Genomic DNA, 21519 nt, shown 5'->3' with positions numbered 1-21519 from the left:
TTTTGAAATATAAACGAAGCTGTCAATACTGAAAATTTCGTTTCGTTGATATACATAAGATAACTACCGACAAGATAAATTTCATTGGTGTTGGAGAAATAATTTTATAAGTTGGTGCTGCTTCAGTTAGCATAGGTGGCAACCCTGAGAGAAAAGAGTGTGTGTGAGTGTGAAAGTATCCGCTTCAGATCTTGTATGAATGTCAGAGCGAACGGACTTATATTTTGTTAAGAGTAAAAAAAAAAAACTGTAAAAACGTGGTTTGAGAACCGATTCTGTATCCAAGAACATCGTGTATAATTATTGCAGATATCAAGTGCAATATCAGTGTACCAAATTCGTTATAGTAGAATATATTTTCTTTATATTATTTTTCAACAAACGTTAAATAACTGCGCACGCTATATTTCGTTCCTGAATATACCTCAACAATTGGGTTTTTTGTTTATAATAAAATCGATTTGGCTTGTAACAAAGACCTTTAAAATAATTCCAAAGAGGCCTCCACTAATTTCTGTCCACACTTATTTCACATTTAGTTCTGTAGATTGTTTCAGCAGACGAGGAATAAATTTAAGCGAAACAATATAAATCTACGTAAATCGAGTAGAAATTATCCTTACATTAAGTCCGCGAAACGACCGCGTAATTTATCTCGATCCTTCGAGTCTTCCAAAGGAAATAATAAAAATAAAAATTATTCAAACATGAACTCTCGTTATTTAAATATGAAAAGGATTTATGCGATAGCTGTTTTAGATGCTGAATTAAATGCGACATACGGGACCCGCTCCGCTGTCCCCCTTTCCATCGGAATTATCCTTGTCGATGTTCTACGTCAAAACGGATAAGAATTCTGAAACACACGACTTCACGTAACACGATGCGTAACGAAGGCGTCTCGACCGTCATCGAGTACGATTACGCTCAGATGCAATTTTTTTACCACAACACGGAAAAACGAGGAAACTGCTCTCATTCCGAGCATTTCCTTGTCGTTGTCGAGCTAGTCGCGATAGTTGCTCTTGAAAATCGTGATTCGTTAAGGTGTAGCTCATTTAATTTGAAGCCAAATTATTATGATGCAGCCTTATCATTAGACTTTCTTGTACCACTGAACTGTTACCTCAACGAAGCTATACCTAACTATATTGTTCACTTGAAAATCACTTAGTATGTCCTTCGTTGACCTTGATTGACCTTGAATTTCGAAACCTTGGACGTGTCTTGAAACTCGCTACAAAATACCAGAGACCAGAAACTATATCACGTTTTGTTTAAGAAAAAAAAAACACCTTGATTGTTTAAAATGACCTTCATATCTCCTTGACGCCTCCACTTAGAATGAAAATATTCTTATCACACAGTGTCCCCAACGGAATCGTACACACTGTGAGAAAATTTGATTTGGAATACAGGAGATTAGTAGTTTGTTCGTGAAACAGAAGCATTAAAAATAGATTTCACGCCCACGATTTATTCCCTTTCTTGTATATCACGGATGATGTATTCTTAGCATTCCCATCAGGTTATGCAAGGAGTTCAAGAACGCGTAAAATTTTCTTTCTTAATCGAGTAATAAGATAGACTTAGTCAACGAAAAATAATATTCGAAATAAATTGTTGGTCATTCTTGAGACGGCATGATTCTGATTTAAATTTCTTGCATTTGATATATTCACGAAAGTGAATTGGCTTCCATGTTTTACAAAAATTTAATAGTCAAATAATTATTCCGTTAGAATAATTGTGTTGGCTTTTCGAAACTATAATTTTCACCCAAACGACAGAGGAAATTAAAAATAATAAATTAATAAATTGGAGATTTGAATTTTCATCCACTGACTGGAGAACATCATTTCTCGGCTTTTATATCGCTGTTTTTTTTCCTTAGTAAAATAATATTATGAATAATTTTGAACATAAAATAAAATTCCTTCGTCCCTTCAGCACGACTCCTAACACAATAATTGTCTAGTATGTTTTCAAGTCTCTTCACCATTTTTAAATATATCTTAACAAACAAATGTTTAAATCTTAACAAACAAATTTGTATATTAAATTCAATTCTCCTACAGTTTTCCTCGGGAAAAAATAATTCTTGACTATGGCAACTGCGTCGTACCCCTTTAAGAATATATTGTAGCTGACACACTGACCATCGTGGGCGTTCCCAATCCGGGAGCCACGTTTTCCTAGGGAAACGAGGAGAAATCTTCCGTGAATGGATGGATATCGAACGCGATCTGTGACGCGCGTGTTCGTGTTGCTTTCGTTTGCCAGTCATCAGGAATTTCCATAAATTAGAAGCATCGCTAGAGAGCGTCTGCCCTGGCTTTCTGCTGCTCGGTCAATTACTTAATTGTACCAGATTTCCTGTCGACGCAATTGGAGCCATAGAAACGATCTAGATTTCTCGCTACCGATAACAGTTAGCGCGCTTGGTCCTCCCAGTTTCCCAATGGGAAACGTTGTAGACGCAATTTTCAATGGAAACGAAATAATTCGCGAAGAATAAACTCGTAATGGGAAGTTTTTATACATCAGCAGTGGATCGGTATACTTTTAATTGTACACATTTAAGATTCATCTTATATATGGATTTACTAATTTATCAAACATGTAGAATTGAAATAAATGTCTCTGTCAAATTTATAAAATTGTTATTATTATTAAATTTTATATGATGGATTTAATAGTAAAATGTCTGTGAATATTAATTGAGTCATATTTATATATGATTTACATCATATACGTTAAATTAATACAATTATTATTACTACTAAATATTGTGTAGTATATTACATAGTAAAATGTTTGTGAATATGTATATAAGTAAGTATTAATTTATTGAAGTCACATTTATCTATAAACTACATGTTTCATGAATTTACGAATTCATACACATGATTAATCTTAAATTTGTATAATTAAATAAATATCGATCCCCTGCTAGAATAATTATTTAACAATGATGAATTAAAAATATGTCCTGGTCTTGATTATAGTCCAATGTAGAAGAATTCCCTCGGTCTCTCGGGCAAAACCAGTACGAGGAAAAAGAATCGGAAATTTTAGTTATCGTTATGTTAAATTTAGTATTACGATTAAAATCGAAATTCTCGACTCCTTGGAGTCGTGAAAAAGGAGGATAATTTGTAATTTTGGTCCCCTTATTTCCATAACTCGTTAATTCTCTACAAAGAAAACTTCTACGTGACGGATTAAATTACGAATACTTAGGAGGAATCGCTTGTTGGGTTTCCCGCTACTCTTCTCCTGGTAATGAGACTCGATGCTTCTTCGAAAAGGATCTTCTTTACGGCAAAGACACGTTCGCGCGCGAACTGGTCCCCAAAGTGTGGAGAACAGGTTTCCAAATGATTCTCATTAAAGATAACGCGACTCGTCATTATCGCCGAGTCCGAATGGTGACATCTTGCAGGACAGAATTCGTTCCCAGACGAATAAATTACCTGTATTCGTTTCGTTCATCACAAGTTATTGAAATAAGTGTGAATATGCGAAATCATGCTACAGTTGAATGTCTATAGCGATTTGGGGTGATTCGAATGGGTTTACTCTAGCGTGGCTAACCCATGGTATTAAATTCGATTCAGAAGATTCATTTCATTTCATTTTATGAAATTCATTTCATTTAATTGCATTTCATAAGATTCATTTCATTTAATCTCATTTTATGAAAGTCATTTCATTTCATTTCATTTTATGATATTCATTTCATTTCATTTCATTTTATGATATTCATTTTACTTAATCGCATTTTATGAAATTCATTTCATTTCATTTCATTTCATGAAATTCATTCCATAAGATTCATTTCATTTAATTTCATTTAATTTTATTTTATGAAACTCATTTCATAAGATTCTTTTCATTTATTTATGTGCTTGATCACAAAGCACAGGTACAGCCCCTGAGGTTTTTTTAAAAATACCAATTTATATCGTTGCTTGGTAAATGCATCACAAACTTATCACAATGCATTACAATGTGTCCCAAAAGTCCCATAATGCAATCACCATAGAATGGTAGTGCATCGCATTTTCTCTATGTACTCAATTGAAACCAATTGTTCGCCATCGGAATCACTTGTTGAACGTAAGAAAAATTGAATTTTTGGCTGTGGTTTCGCGTGGCGAAACATCCTCGAAGTCGAACGTGAATTTCCTTTAGTGAATCGTGCGCGAGACAGGAAGAATCGATGCGATAATCGCTGATTCACCTATCGCGAGGGAAACGCCGTTCATTTTTTATCGCGCAACAAGTAACTGGCTCCAATTATGCATCGAAGGAGGGTCCGATGCAGTTCGCTTAATGGTATTCATAGACGATTCGATAGGAAGGGATTCACTCGGAAATGGAGCGCAATGGATTCCCAAGTCCGTCCATCACTGTCACCGCGGCCGGTTCTTGGAAGAATCTGATATTTCCTGGAATAAATGACACGGTGCGTTGCACGTGGAATAAAAAAATCTTCCTCTGAAGCGATTGATCGAACAATAGCGGCACTATCGCGTATACCTAATTGAATATTAAACCGTGGAATAATAGATCAATTCATTTGATCTTGAATAGATCTCAATAGAAAAACGTTCTCTCATCGGTATTTTTAGGTCTCATTTATTTTCCACATTCAAAGATCTCGATCAAATATTCACACTCGAAATTCCAAGATATAATTACCGAATTTATTTTCCACACTCAAAGATCTCGATCAAATATTCACACTCGAAATTCCAAGATATAATTACCGAAGTTCGTAATAAAATTCGTAGAAAGAAGACGAGTCGAACAGGTGTAGTAGCACAACAGAGAAAATTAATACGAAGTCAGCATAGGTGAATGGATCACCGTGAATCATCGAAGCAACGCCACAAATGTGGCAGGCAGCCGATACGTCGGATCGATTGAAACCGCAAACAATAATCAGCGGAATTTGCCACGCGGAAGGATGTTGATTCATTGATAGACGGATCGCAGACGTTTCGTGTGGACACAATGAATTGCAGGGGATTTGACTGGGGAAGCCAAAGGGAAGAGTCAGTCGAATGTTAGACAAGGTGGCGCGATACGATCACAAAAGCATTGCAAGGCATGAGAATGCATTGCGAGACCTCACAACGTGATCAAAAAGCATCAGAGGGCGATCAAAAAACATTACGACGTGGTCACAAAGAATCACATGCATCACAAAGTATCACAACGCGTCCCAATTCGATTATAAAAGAATTCCAGCACATCACAGTCCATTGCAAGACATCACAATGCGTTTACTATATTCACAAATAAATTCCAGTGTCCCAAAGTCCATTACAAGGCATCACACTGCGCCCCAGTACGGTTATAAAAGAATGTCAGTGTCTCAAAGTTCATTGCAAGGTATCATAATACATTACATGCAAAGAAAAATGTAAATTCCATTTGATAAACAAAGTAACTCGGTACAAAAACCTACACAAAACTTACATGTACCTACGCCCAATAGTATCCTAGCTTGTAACTTTCTAAACAATAATTGTACTTTTATACAAAAATTTATGAATCCTCTTCAAGCCTGATTAAATGAACGATCCCAGTTACAGATCAAAATACGTTGCTGTTTTATCAGAAAAATATCGCCTAAATAGTATATTTGAGAGTCATAGTCTCGATCGCTTCTAATGGTTCAGGTCACGTCGTTATTCATCCTCACAAAGGACCCCGATGCACTTCGATGCGCTGGTTGTCACGCGATGGCCTTGACCGAGGCATCGCGAAAATGAGTGGGGAAGAAAAAAAGGGCGACAGAGGAATGAGTCAACGAAATTGATAGACGATTAGAATTAGACGCGGGCCCTCGGTGACAACGAGAAAGGAAGTCGAGGGGTTGAGCCCACGGAGATGATTTTTTTAGGCGCGGCCAACCCTGCGAACCTTTCGTTTCTTTCTTTTGCAAATTCTCAGTATCGACTATGGAAAGTTCGTGTTACGCCCTCGCCCTACGACGAATGTCCCCTTCGAGGAATGTTAAACCGCTAGGAGGGCCCAGGATGTCGATAAATCTCTTGTAATCTAAAATGTACGGGGTGGTCCACTAGGAACAGGACACTGCAATGCATTCTCTACTTTAAATAGTAGAAAGAAGAGACAATACTTTTTATTTTATTTCAAATTTTCAGGAATGAAGCTCGTATTAAATTCAACATCATTGGATGTATTTTACACTGCAATCTATTTCCTACTTTAAAAAGTAGAAATAAAAGCCTATATTTGTTATTTTATTTCACATTTTCAGGAATGAAGTTCGTATTAAATTCAGTAGCATCGGACGTTCTCGTAACGAGATATATTTTTTTATACGCACAAATATGAGCTTGCTCGTATGACAGCTTCCAGTGAATATTGTTTCGGGTTTTAAATTGTAAATAAATTTCCAAAGTCGTAAACGTGCAATCATTTTATCGTAGCAGCTCGTGTTTTCTTCGAAGGGCAAACAAATAAACAGCTTTTAGATTTCGTGAAAGAAACGATAAATCGGAAGTAATGCGATTTCGTGAAAAACATGTTCGCGATCTGCGGAAAATCTCGCCTGGCTAATAATATATGAATAATAGAATCGAGGCGCCGCGGAACGTGCCAACTCTTCCGCGACATGATAAAACGTGACAACGAATTCCTCCGCGAAATCAACTACTTCTGGAAATTATTTCTCGATATTGTGGCTTAGGTAGAATTAAAACGATAAAGGGAGAATATCAAAATTAATAATTGGAATCAGAATTGGACGAATTACTTCCAAAGTTATTATTTACAAAAACTTGATATTTCACAAAGGTATTCAGCCCGATGTTATGCTTACATTAAAATGTAAGATTTAGAATTTAGTCTACCTGTTCGGGGACATTTTAAATTCTCGTACCTGAATGACCATTATTTAGAACGAGACGGTGTATTTTCTAACCTTTAAAACATCATAGGACCGCATTCCCGCGAAATCAAAATTCAGTCCTCTGTCCCATTTCTCGTAGTTACATAAATATCCAACCCCCGATTTCCATAGAACCTGCGCGAAACTGCACAAAAAACGTTCGCGTGACTCGACCGAGAATGAGAACACGTGACCCACGAGAGAGTGGCACTATTTGGAAGCTGCGATTATAATTTCATGCTGTATCAACGCGGATGAATTTTCCTGGTACACGTTCTCCGCAGTGCTGGGCAAAGAGAAATCCATAATTCCGTTTATTGAGTAATCAGCTATCGTGATTAATAATTGAATCGTTGGGCACGACGAGCTCTGCAAAATCACAAAATATCGAATTAAGCATCGTAATGCCATCACAATGTATTGAGAAGAATTAGGATGAATTAGAAAGTGTTGCAAGGCATTAGGGTGCCATCACAAAGCATCGCAAGCATCACAATGCGCCTCAACTTGATTATAAAAGAATTATAGCACATCATAATCCATTGCAAGGCATTACAATGCGATCACAATAAGATACAAGCATCACAATACGCTTCAATTCGGTTATAAAAGAATTGCAGCGCATCTCAGTCCATTGAAGAGGCATCACAACGTGATCAGAAACCAGCACACGCATCACAATGCGGCCCAATTCGATCACAAAAGATTTTCACTGCATCACAAGACATAACAAATGCAATCACAAAAGAATTTTAGCACATCACAGTCCATTGCAAAACATAACAATGCAATCATAAAAGAATTTTAGCGCATCACAGTTCATTGCAAGACATAACAACACGATCACAGACATAACTAGTATCACAAGCATCTCAATGATTAGATAAGAATAATAGCGCGTCACAAAGCATCACAATGCATCGGAAGGCGTCACTATCGATCAGAAAGTCGTCGCCAAAGCAATGACTATCCATCCCAGGTTCACGAGGCGTCACGACCTTCGATCTCGTGAAAAAGAAAACCCGTCGAGGGTCGCGACCACTTTGCCCACCGGTGAATGAAAGCCTTTCCATTCGAGAGGAACGTGACCCGCGTAACGAGCGACTGAACGTAAAGAACAACCGAGCGATCCTATTTTGAATGAAAATAGGAGGAACGTCGCCGCAGAAAGAGAAACAAAGAAACGCCGAGCGGGAGGAGGCCAGAGATCGGTTCGCGTTGTTTTTATTCGGATCTGAAGGGGAAACGACATATGCCTCTTTTTTCCTGACCTACGTGACCCGAGGATAACATCGCGAGCCCAGAGAATGCATTTGCATTAATTCGGTCCTAAACCTATTTATATGCAAGCGAGTCGAGTTTGCCAATCGCATCTCTCGATGAGCACAAAGCTGCTAGACTAGCCACGGAAATTAGCGGATAATCGATTTCTGCGAACTGATCCATGGAAATCTCGTCGCTGGAGAAAATGCTCCTCGAAACGTCTTTGGGAGTGTCTCCATGACGAAAACAAGAGTCTGTGCATAATTTAGATTGATACCTCGTTGCGTATGTATTTTGTAGGTGTTTGTATTCTCAAAGGAATCAAATAAATAGAGAATTATTTGTAAGTGGTCCTATCGTCGCGAGTCTCTTCAGAATAGAATATAATTTGGTTAACGAAGGGTTAATTACTTTGCAATCGAATAAATCACAAGGGTTCGACCGAGATACGTACCGATCCAGCTGAATCGGTTTCGTGGTTAGTCAGTCCACGGTGGATTCATTTGCATTCGGAATTCGTGCACCAATCCCGATTCAGAGTCAGGCCTGCGGTCGTCGGCATCGCGAAAAGGATTCCCGGGAATGGAAAGAGGCTTAAAAACTGAGTGATTCACAAGTGTATCATGTGGCCCCCCACGGGGTGGCCATTTCCTTGATCCTCCATACAATTCGTCAACCGAAGATTCGTCAACGGCTATTGTTCGATACGAGAATAATGAAGTTCGACTGTCCTTTGTTTCTTTGCTGCGGTCAAGTTTTCAAAGTTCAAGGAAGTTCTTCGAAGATCGATGACATTTGATTTCGAACGCAGACTTACAAAAATGGTCAGCAAAAAGGTGACAACGACACACAACTCGAGCACGAAATATTAATAAACGTCGACTGTCGAAACGATCGAAAGTCGTTGCTATACGAGTGTTCCAGTTAGGTGTCGGTTCGACCGGTGCACGAAACACGTCGAAACACGAAAAACTTCGTTAAGAAAAATCGTTGGAAACCCCTGGTCCACTTTCTACGTTCTCAGGATCGAACATCACGAATCGTGAATTAACCGTGGATATCGTAAGTAAAGTCAGGTTTTCGAAACTCTGCAGACGAGGAAGAAACAGTGTTTTGTTCCCATATTACGCGATAAAGCACTCGTTATGCATCGTGGCGACGCGGATTACAACAACTCGGGGAGTTTCACAAAGTATACATTTTCTTTGACCTATCGATTCAATTTGTCCAGTCGCAAGAAAGAATGCCAGCATTTGTATGATGCTATTGTAGATTAAGGAGAGAGGGACAGAATGTGCATGATGGAATTCTGAGTGTAAATCGATCAGGAAGTGTCACAAACAGCACAATAGATCCCAATGGAATCATAAAATAATTGTAGGGCATCACAAGGCATCGGATATAATCACAACGCGGTCGCAAAGTATCACGACCCCTATAATGCATACCGGAGCATCTCAATGTGATCACAAAAAAATAATAGTTTCACAAAACGTTATAATACTACTACAAACAAATCATACAGTATTTCAAACGCCACAACGCGATCACAGAGTGTCAGAAACATGAAAATAGATCCCAATGCAATCGCAAAATAATTGTAGCGCATCACAAGGCATCGCGTACAATCACAACGCGGTCGCAAAGTATCACGAGCCCTATAATGCATACTGGAGCACCCCAATGTGATCACAAAAAATAATAGCTTCACAAACCGTTGCAATACTATCACAAACAAATCACAAGGTATCCCGAAAGTCACAAAGCGACCACAAAAGAATTGAAACGCATCACTAGGCATCTCATGCAATCACAATGGTATCACAAAGTATCATAAACCCTACAATGCATACCAAAGCGCCCCAATGTAATCCCAATAAAATAACAGCGCATCACAGAGCATTACAAAGCATCACAATACTATCGCAAAGTATCCCAAGCGTCACAGCGCGATCACAAAACAATTCTAGCGTATCAGAACGCATCCTAGTGAAACCATTACCAAACCTGGACGCCTCCCATTCCTCAAAGCACCCTATGATTCTAGAACTCCGTATTATCCCATTCTTCAAGGTTTTCCCCAAAAACCAAGGCAACTTTCGAAAAATCAACGATGATCTTCTCGATCTGGACAACTCATTGAATCTGTGAAGTCCCGTGGCGCGTAACAGACAAAAAGAAACGGTACAACAAGTGTAGAAGCCGGTATTGTTTCCTCTGTGAACTATTTTCAGAGGCTCCCCGACTATTTCGGCATCGCTGGATCATTTATTCATGACGCCGTACGCAAAAGGCATTCGCGGAATTGCTAGATGCACTCGCAAAACAACGAGCAGTGTTTTCGAGAAATTCGCCTCTCGGGATTAGTGTAGCATGGGCCTTTGCAATTTGGCATGCCTCGGTGCGGTTGGACAATTGGTAAAGTTTTAAAGTTAATATTAAGGAAACTGGTCGCAGTTGACGATATCTGTGAGTTAACTATGCTATTTCCTTGTTTACTGTTGATCTAGTGAATCAGTTAGATTGATAGTTGTCTGTAATCGAAATTCCAAGTTTTGATGCCTCATTTTCCGTATATGGGGCAAGTGGATTCCAGTTTTATCTATGTATGGGACATGGAAAAATTTCTTCTGTATCATTTGTGTATACAAAACACTTTATATTTGTTTAGGGAGCAAATAGATTAGGCTCTAAACACTTTATCTTAGGCGCCTGTCCTTATCTTGTTGTACCACATGCGGTCTAAACAGCGAAAGGGTTAAGGCCTATATAGTATTCCTTGATTAGACTCACGTTCGTGCTACTCCTATTAACCTATATTAAACAAATCACATTCCACGATGACTGGGCCAGTGGTCGATTAAAATAATATTTTTAAATGAAACACAGAAATATAGAAATTCGAGGATCCAGAATTGAAAATTAAAAACGCATCAGTCATAGAAGGCGACTGTTTCCATAAATTTCTGAAAAATAGAAACAATATTTCATATATCCAAACAAAGAAGAGTTCGGATCGTTAGATTTCAGATGAAGGTACAACAACAGAATCTTGTGTGACGATTGTAAGAGGAAAATTATTTTTCGTTCCTGTCGCGAGAAAAATAGTCGAAACAATAGCGGCGTGCTATTGTGGAACACGGAAACGCGTATCGCGTAGATAACTGCGATCGATCGTTACCGTGGTCGAGATAAACCAGAATGAGTGGGAAGAGGAAGCTATTCAAATTTTATATAATTGCAAACAACTCAAAACAAAACAAGAAGACCACAAAATCTGCTCGGAACGTAATCCATTTATCGATAATGTTATTTTAATGTACGCACAGTGAATAATAGAGTTATTAATTTATGTGATGTATTCAAAAAGAAAGTTTTGTTCATATTCACGGTCTTGGAAATATGAGGTGTAAAAATTAATTCTATGCCCTTTTAAAATTTACCATTTATTTATAAAAACACACATTCCAAGGAAGCACATATTAGTTGGAAAATTAAATGTTCGAGCAATCTGTATGTTTCGTTATTATTTAACGCAACGGGATAACGAATAAATATATTTACTTAAACTACAGTCATGAATGATTTAATATAAAGACACAGAATTAATTTCTACTACAAGAAGACAAAAAGACTACCAGAATAATGTAATACTATTTTAACCTACACGCTATGAAAGTCTCTATAAACCATACTAAAAAACAAAACCGAAGTATCATTCATTCTTGGTCTTCAAAATCCTTTTAACAAAATAAACATATACCTCTGGTCCACGAGAAGCTTGAATGTATTTTTAAATGAATTTAACGCATGGATTGAATGCACTTTTAAGTGCATTTAAGGAAAAGAAATCGTGTCATTGCAAGTAGTAGATCCACTCGTAAAAATAGAATGGGAAAAATTGTACCAGAGTGTCTACCTTAGGGACACCAAGCTTTCGCTGTTGTATCCCTAATTTAGGAAGAGACAAAAAATCACGTCGTTGCAAGATGACCAGTTAGAGGGCGACTAATATGTTTAACACTAAAACTGCCGAAATGAATGCACATTTATAATTGAACTGCGGATATTTGTGCATTTATGATATAAGAATGTAAAAGTACACGAGCGTTCACCATCCTTACACCAAAAGCGACCCTACCAGATCTAAAGGACATCCTGCTGTCTCCATCCTCCATCGGTTTCTCTCTCTTCAAAATCACGATCCGCGAACACGGTCATCGTAGCAGGAGAACCGCGCGTAATGACATCGAGTTCCAAGAGGCAGCCACACTTGCGTAGCACTGTACTGTGCGGCAACGGTGGTAGTCGGCGTGACCGCGTGGTGGGAGGCCTCAATAAAAGTCAGTGGCAGACTGATTGTAATTCAGAGTGGCGGTAGACACCGGTACCAGTTCCCCGTACGGTCGGCGCGTCCTTTCTCTCCGGGTGCCTCTTCTCTTTCGGTTCTCATCATCATCCCGTTCCCCGTCGCACGAAGCTCGCTCGAATTTTCGTCCGATCGTAGTCGTCCAGTGGTCGTGGTCGCGGTTCCCCGAAGCACGAGCTTCGACAGGAAGACGTCGAAGTAAAAAGAAAAAAAAGGAAACACGGAAGGAAGGAAACCGAGACCAAGTTCGTCGAGGTGCGTGTCGACGAACGACTCCTGACCAAAGGCGAGACGTCACGTGAGAAATAACCAACGGCGAGTTCCGACGCGCGGGGAAAACACGAAATCGATAGTGTCGTGGCAACGAGGTTTCAGACTGACCCTGCTGGCGCGCGACTCCGTCGGTTTGCACCTCGCGAAGGGTTCGTATCGCGGAATTCGAAGCCTCCGAGCTAGGGATCTAGCCCAGACCTGGTCGGACCATCGGCTGGGAGTGATCCCGAGGCGTTGACGCGGAGAGGAACGGATAGTTTGCGAGTAACGAGAGAGCGGAACGGTCCGCGAGACGTCCGACGATCGAGAGGACACGTGGATCGCGTCATCCTGCGATCATCGAGCCGCGAAGAGGATTCAGGCGCTAGGGAAACACGTGTGTGCAGTCAGTGTCTCGACTTTGTGATCAAAACGGAGGCCAGCGTTCAGATTCCCTAGCGTTCGCGTGAAGTTTCGTTCGAGGGGATGATGGCTAGGCAGAGCAGGATGGTTCGATGGGAAAGGTGTACGGGAAGTGTCCTGCTGGCGATGATGCTGCTCGCCGTATCCTGCGTCAGGACGGACGGCGACGCTCCGGCTATATCCCAAACCGCGGCGATGGTAAGTTAACAATTTATTGCCAGATTCACGCGCTCGTAGATTACGCGAATTTAATCGAGGGCTCTTAAATATCTTCCTTCGGGACTGATTGCAACGAATGTACTCCGAATGTTGCGTTTTTAAGTGAATTTAGGGAGAGAAAAAATCGCGTCGTTGCAAGAAGATGACCGGTTGTAAAAACAGAATGTTAAAAATTGTGCAATAGAGATGCTGTTGCATCCCTGATTTAGGGAAAGAAAAAATCGCGACGTTGCAAGAAGATGACCAGTTAGAGGGCGATTAATATGTTTAACGCTGAAATGAATGAATATTTATGATTAGACTGCGGATATTTGTGCATTTATGATCCGAGTATGTACAAGAACTTGTACAAATGCAATTTGTATACGTATAACGTAATTTGTATATGATCACTGTGAGGCAGATTATTATTTAAACACATTGTGATCAAGGTTTCTATTTTTTTTTTGTCCTGGGTCTGCTTGTCTTCTGCGAATTTGCATAAAGATTCGCGGTCTATTTATCGTACGCATAACTAGTCTGCAGATATTCATGCAAATGCATATTTTCACAGACACAGAAAACGAATGGAAATTTAGAATGCATCTAAACAATAATCTCCGTTATAATAAGCATATACACAATTCAATATATATTATTACCTCATTATAATTTTCTAAATAATATAACATGTACATCATTGTCGATATTTTACACAAATATCCCCAGAGAACTAATTACAGAAGCATACCAATTTACGAATAAAATTAAAACAATAATTGTCATAATTGTCAGAAAAATGTCATAAAAGTCACTGTTAACAATCGAGCGATTTTAAAAAGTTCCAGGTACAGTTTTAGTGTTAATATCGATACCGATGCATAAATAAATCCTTTGGAACGCGGTGGCTCGGTTCGACGATCCAGAGTGTGACGAACTAAAAGTGTACCGGGTGCTTTTATCGCGTCGAGGATCGCTTCTGACCAAAAAGTAGAGTGCTACTGGTCGAGCGAGTACCTCGACTTCCTCCGGTTCACCTGGACGATAGGAATGGCGACAATGTCCCTACAACGTGATCGTGAAATTCTACGTTGCGCAATCGGTTTGATCGGAAACGTTCTCGTTCCGAGAAAATTGGCTGCTTTGAACGCGACAGATTCCCCTTTGTAGAAATTCCATCCAGGGAAAATACACAGAACTCGAAATAAATAAATTCTGCGCGTTCGTGTCGCTCTATAATATTTAACGTTATTTCTGCTGATTATAAATATCGCTAATGGCCGAGTAAACTAAGGGACAGTTCATTTTGAGGAGCTTTGAGGGAACTCTGTGCATTCTAATGCAGGAAACTATGATAGCATCTACGAAGAACGAACAATGTAGCTTAATTTATTTTTTCCTCTCGAAACATGATTTCTGTGATGAAACGAAACCTATTTTCCAGTGATTCTATGATTTGCAGCACTTATAATATCGTTTTCAACAAGTAAAGTTCATTTGTCCTTTGTCCTACATTTTCTATCATATTTTGAAAAGCAAGCGGTCGACAAAAGAACGAACAATGTAGCGTAATTCAGTTTTTCCTTTCGAAACTCATAACCTTCGTGACGAAACCATTTTCCAGTAATTCTATAATTTCTAGTACAATTCTAATATTATTTTTCAATAGTAAAACACGTTCGTCCTTTGTGCTGTATTTTCTATTATATTTTAAAACAAGCAACTGGCCTACGAAATAACGCAATTGATCCGTGGATACACATGACTGAAAATGATCTTGGAAAAATTACGGCAGATCGAAGGGAAAATTAATTCGCGCGAAATTCATCGTTTCTGCAGTGTGTCATAGAGTGAGTAATAGCCGCGTATTAATGGTACGTGTTCTTTTGACAATGCGAACAGCATTCCAAAGGAAACCTTTTATCTCTATGACACTGATATACAGATTACGATGGATACCGAGCTATCTTTCAAGCGATTCACGCTCGCACGTTGATTACAGGCTGCTCCATTTTGCTAGTCCGCCGCCATCGTGTATTCTTTAATTTTATACTTGAGCCATATCGTAAACAATTTTATTTGCACGAATTAATTAAACGTGGCCGTTTTGTTGCAACTGTGATGACTTCACGAGCACATGTGTCATTACGGTTGTGTTTTCCGCCCGAGTCGTGAGCGAAAACTCTAATGTTTGAAGTGATATGTAGCTGATACGTAAGAGTTACGAAAGGTAAACATCGAGAGCCAAGATAACTATATAGGTTTAACATAAATGAAATAAATTTCAATAAACGTGGCAGGTGTCGGTGGAGTTAATAAATATCTCCCTGGAAACGAGTGTTTCATTGAACAAACAAAACTCGCGGCTGTGCCAAATGAAAATTCATTTACTACTAATTTTACATTTGTAATAGTTGCCAAAGTTAGTTCTTTATTTCGCAGGAATAATGAAATAACAATGAGGAAGTAAATACTGCAAGGTACCTGGGTCGATCAAATTTATTTTTCATTCTAAAATATTCATAGATCATCTACCAATCTAGGAGTATTTTTTTTTTTTTTTATTGCTACTAGACACAGTTGCGCAATTTAATTTTCAACGTGGAATATGAGTAACAAACTGAATCCTCCAAAGTATTTAAATTGACCACAATTTTTCTCAATTCTACAATATCGTCAAATCGTCATCTACAAATCTTGGACGACTTTTCAATTGAACACTATTAAACACAGTTGCGCAATTTAATTTGCAACGTGGAATAAAAAGTACCAAACTAAATCCTGCAAAGTATTTAAATTATCTACAATTATTTCCAGTTCTAAAATATCGGCAGACCATCTACCAACCTACTATTTTTAAACTAAACTAGACTAAACTAAACTAAACCACATTCATTTTCAATTCTAAAATCGTTAACTACCAATCTTACAGTAATTTTTTATTGGTACTAAACGTATTCGTGCAATTTATTTTACAACGTGGACGTTCGTCTTCAGGGAAGCTTCGTCAGTCGACGATCGGAATGAAAAGAATTCCGTATAAATTATTTTTCTATATTGGAAGCAACGATTCTGGTATGCGGCGTATAATGCAGAACAGCGAGACCGGTTCTCGACGTAATGACATAAGGTTGGACAATGTGACGTCACTTTGGCTACCTTCGCTGACAAAGTTCAGGTACGCGCGATGACTCGTTTCGCGGCCTTCGATTCATTGAAAAGTAGCGGTTCGAGCGGCATTGGAAACGCGAAATTCGCTCGACTCGAGTTTCGAAGCTTCGTCGACCTCGTTCCCGGAAACGGGAAGATGGATGTGCGAAATGTACGATACCTGGCGAATCGCGGTGGACAATGTCGCGACGTTCGACAATTGATTAATGAAATAATATGTAATGTTAATTTAGGTATTAAGGGGATGCTCTTGTTTTTCTGTGTTGAAGAATAGGTTTCTTTTTTGTTGATACTCCTGTTCAAACTTCTAGACTATCTTATAAACGTGACCGATTTCAGAACTTTATGCCAAGTACTTCGGCAATTGTAATTTTTGTTAAATTTTATTTAAATTCTAATTAAATTTTAAATATTGTACTTAAAAAGGTATAGATAGAACTTGGACACTCTCAGGGCCTTGTTTTAATCTTTCTGTTAAATTTTGAGCAAATGATTTGTAAATTTGAAAATTTCTTTAAATGTCCAGTCAATATTTGAGTCGATTTACGAAATATCTAGAATAGTTATAGAGCGAGTAATATCATTTGACTTCTGTTTCGATGAAACATAAAAAGAAATAAAAATTAAATTAAATTAAATTAAATTGGAATAAAATAAAGTGAGTCGAATAAAATTTCTTGCGACGTGTTTCTATTAGTAAAAAGGGACATAAAATATTCGAAGGAATAATTCCGAAAGAATTGAGAGCTCTCAAAGCTGTCTTCGATTCCGAGCAGTCTGACCACAGGCTGTCTGTTTCTACTCCGGCTGAACTGCGCTTTCACAAGGACTGAAAACCTTTGAAGGCTGAGATTAAACGCGGCTATTAACGTTAAGGTGTGAAAATGTCAATATTGACGGTCAGTTTTTTTTTGCGCAAAGTTACCGAAGAACTTGGACGATCGGTTCGAAGGAATGCGATAAGATAATTTCCAATCGTTTCAACTATTTTCTCTAACAAACAAAATCGGATTAAAAATCGAACGGTATCTGCCGAATACCTCGCAGTTAAGATTGCAGTGAAGATAAATAACGTGGATGGCAATCAAATTTGATAATATTGTGCAACTTATTATTCAAAACATAATATCAAAACATAAATTAGAATCATAATATTGACAACTTGAATAATGGTATGATGTTTATTATGACTGCAATAAAATTGAGTAATAATAACAATATGCACTTTATTATTCAAGATATTAGATTAATATCAACTATTATAATAATATATTTATATTAATTACCCTCAGTATACACTCGAGTTTCGGACTTAACTCTCATTCTTTCAAAATCTATTATACAACTATTAGCAAATATTTCGCAAATAGATACAATTATTAAATGGGCTCAAACAAAATTCTTTCAAAATAGAAAATCAACGAATACCCAGATAATTACGTCACATCGGTCACAAAAGATGAATGTATAATAAAAATCGTTCCACTCGAATTTCGATTAATTGAACTAAGCAACAGGTGGCCTTAACAATTGTACTCCGTCTAGTCATCGAAATCAGGCCTCCAAAGAGTGGATTTCGTGCGCTTAGCTTGAGCAATCTCGACGAACGATAACGATTGTAATTATCTGTCCTGGTAAACAGAGAAACCCGAGCAATTTTATCTCCAATGTTCGCGCCAACGTGAAAACCCCGCGAGACCTCACACCCTTAATTACGTTACACCGTGTATGTGTCTTTGTTCAATGGACGAATCGAAGGAAAATTTTAGTCACGCGTTCGAAAGACACGTGTGTCTTTCGAACCTTAGACGACGATCTCGCGATGAGTCTGTAAATGACAATAGTTAATCAACCAGTAAACGAGCCGACACGGAGCTGCGACATTCTCGTGATAAATATTTGCGGTTAATAGTTATTTTGCTGTTGGGTTTCATGAGGTTTTCGGGTGCCGATGACACGTCATGGCTGGGAATTGGGATTCTCTTTGTTTGGTGGAACAATGTTGCATGCAAAACAGTCGTCCGGAGAACTCTTTGCGTGGCGAGCAGGAAAAATCATTTTCAAGGTTTCTTTGGTGAATTAATATATAGAAAAATGTTGAGTTGATACGTAAATAATAATAGATGGAGAATGAGGTAACCAAAGATAGGGAGAGATCATTTTTAGGGTTCCTTTCGTGAAATTTTGCATAGAAAAATATTGGATTCATTCTTAAATAATAACGGATAGAAAAATCAGGTAACCAAAAATGAGAAGAGATCATTTTTAGGGTCTGTCTGGTGAATTTGTGTAGAAATTCTAATATAAAATATATTCAAATTGCTGAGTCGAGCGGAAACTAGGCTAAATGCTCGTTGCAAGTAGTAAGAGTCGAGAGCGTAGGCAGTAGAATCATACCTACTTCAATCAGACATGTTGCCGCGCGCTCATTGTTTGCGGGTCTCCTTTGTGCAGGCAGATCCATTGCACGTAGCATTTTTTAATAAACAGCAAGCCTTCGATTGCAGCTAAAAAATGTTGGCAAAGTCCTAGACTTATTGGAATGGTTAAAAAAATCATTTATTATTTAACACGGTGGCTGCCAAGCTAAAACTCGTGAAAATTTTTATAAACTTAAAATTTGTTCTCGAGACTGTTGAAGATTAGATAATTCAACAATCTGTCGTAGTATTTCATTTTTCAACATTATCGAATTCATGAATCCTGTCCAGATTTATTTTCATTATTGTCTCACCTTTGAAATTAATTTGTTAAGTTCCTAAATGAAAAATCCTGTCACCCATTTTTTGGTGAAGTGGCGACGCAATGTGTTAATAACTACTTAAAATTTCTACTAATCCTGGAAGATAAAATTAATTGGAAATTATATCAAATGTTTCTTCTACGAGAATAAATTCCTAAAAAAGTGCACGCTTTTTCTATTTAAGTATATGAACTTCTAATTAATTTTGTTTGGCTCAGGCTATCGAATATGACTTGGAATTATATCAAACGTTTCTCGTATGAGAAACGCAATCAATTATTCAAGGAGTAATACGATCGTTCTCCGACATGCCGCTAATTTATTCGATAGTTATTATGGTCTTTAACTATAGCAATTTAATCGTGATATGTCACTGAACACGTAATACTTTGTCCGAGGCGATCTCGCCCGTAATTGACACGAATTTATATCCTGGGCAACGCGCCAAGTCAAACAAGCACCAGTATCGTGCACCGTTTCACCGTCCCGGCGACGTGTTCCAGTAAAACTTGAAAAACGACAGGTGGCAGCTTTACACGTGTTTTGTGCAAAGCGTTGCGATCCAGTTAATTAATCCCCAAAAATTACCTACACGATTTATACACATTCTGCGAAGGAAACTATTACGTTGGATTCGGTTGTCTTGTATGACACTGTTTATATAAAAAGACAATCTTAAACAAGAATACAACTCGGTAATGTGACATAAAACGGTGAATACTCTACTTTAAAATATCAATATCAAGATAAACAAATCAATGGAAAAAAAATATTACACTTTAGTAAAATAGAGAAAACCCTTGCATGTGGACTCAGTACCCTTACCGCAACAATAAATTATGATAACAACAATACACCCAAAATTCTAATAGGGCAGTGTGATAGCTAAAAAGAAAATGCTCTTTGAAATATATTTGGTACTCGTAAAATAATTGTAGAAAATTACCGAGTAGCTTTCGAGGGAAATTAGGAAGATTAGACGTCCAAAAAAGGCCAAGGAGTCTTTGTTTGGACGATTACGATCGAAAGCAGGGGTAATGGAAAAATTCACGAAGCCTGGCGAGGTGCCAACGCCATCGATTCTCCCGCATCTCTTTCTCTCGCTGGTGGATCATACTAGGAAATGGTAAATAATGTATGTGCCTCGACACGGAAATACACCAAGCGTAAGATAGCGAATGTTGGCCTTCGTCGATGCCCGATCCGCAGTCGGTACACGATTTAACCGTCATCGGAATATTAACGATAGGACGAATAGATATTCTCATCGTCGCTCGATCCTGCGATCGTTCGCTCTTTCACGTATCCACTGTCTGCTTGACATCGGTATTTCTCGCTCCCTCGAGATGTGCTCCAGCGATCGACATTTAATCGACTCGCGATTGGCGACTAGAAATTGTTTTACAGGAGCGTTAATTAAAGAAAAAGAGTGTTTCTTCGTAGAGAGTGTTCCTCAATCGACTCGAAGCAATAGGCGACCAGAAATTATTTTACACGGACGTTAATTAAAGAGAAAGAAATATTTTCGTGTTGAAGAAAAAGAGTATTTCCCCGTGGAGAGTATTTCTCAATCGACTCGACGCAATCGGCGACTAAAAGAAATTTTACACGGGCCGTTAATTAAACGAAAACAATGTGTTCGTGTTAAAATGGGTATTTCCTCGTATGTTTGATACAGCGTTATCCAGAATTGTCTTCGCTAATTGATGTTTCCTGTCAGGTACCGAGGAAGCTCCTATCGAGAACGGAAAGAGTTTCGATATATTCTTTTCCTCGAGATAAATGATCTATACAAAATTGTATTACACACAGGGAGATTTAAAAGTTTGAGTGATTGGTACGTAAAAATTGGAATGCAAAGCTGTCTCGCTGCTAAGAATAGGTGGAAATCGTTAGAGATACCTGTTGAAGACTTAATTTCTATCTGATCGGAATATCGAAGCAATCCAGTAGATAAATATTGAAGACACGTTTCGGCTTGTTGCTTTAGTACTCTTCGCGCAAACTCTGATACCGTTCTCCTGACTGACAATCTTTATTTTAAAATTCCTCCATCTTCGGATCTTTGAATATTCTTAATTGCCAGTAAAAGCAAAGTATTTTTATTTCAACGCATTCTAGTAAATTAAAAAAAAAGGGGGGGGGGAAGAAAAGGAAATAAGGATATAG

General features: G+C 38.3%; 1 protein-coding gene and 1 long non-coding RNA gene across 6 annotated transcripts in view; one reads left to right on the top strand and one right to left on the bottom strand.

Annotated features, from left to right (window-relative positions):
* LOC128877632 (uncharacterized) overlaps positions 1-21519 on the bottom strand; it is a 160755-nt gene that overhangs the window by 101562 nt on the left and 37674 nt on the right. The window contains exon 6 of one of the 2 annotated variants that reach the window (XR_008457273.1): positions 6099-7300. The exons of the other annotated variant lie outside the window; for it this stretch is intronic. This is a non-coding gene — a long non-coding RNA (uncharacterized LOC128877632). Of the gene's footprint in view, positions 1-6098; positions 7301-21519 lie in introns of those variants that run through there. 2 annotated transcript variants of the gene reach the window in all.
* The window catches only part of LOC128877623 (matrix metalloproteinase-14), a 48942-nt gene continuing 39832 nt past the window's right edge, over positions 12410-21519 (top strand). The window contains exon 1 of one of the 4 annotated variants that reach the window (XM_054125094.1): positions 12410-13436. In XM_054125094.1, coding sequence (XP_053981069.1) covers positions 13302-13436 — 135 coding nt within the window. In that variant the 5' untranslated portion in view covers positions 12410-13301. The remainder of the gene's footprint in view (positions 13437-21519) is intronic. The other 3 variants (XM_054125096.1, XM_054125095.1, XM_054125093.1) reach the window with 3 other exon arrangements.

This window comes from Hylaeus volcanicus, chromosome 5, assembly GCF_026283585.1.
Source record: "Hylaeus volcanicus isolate JK05 chromosome 5, UHH_iyHylVolc1.0_haploid, whole genome shotgun sequence".
Lineage (NCBI taxonomy): Eukaryota > Metazoa > Arthropoda > Insecta > Hymenoptera > Colletidae > Hylaeus > Hylaeus volcanicus.
The sequence above is the reverse complement of the archived record's forward strand: the minus strand, read 5'-3'. Positions and strand labels throughout refer to the sequence as shown.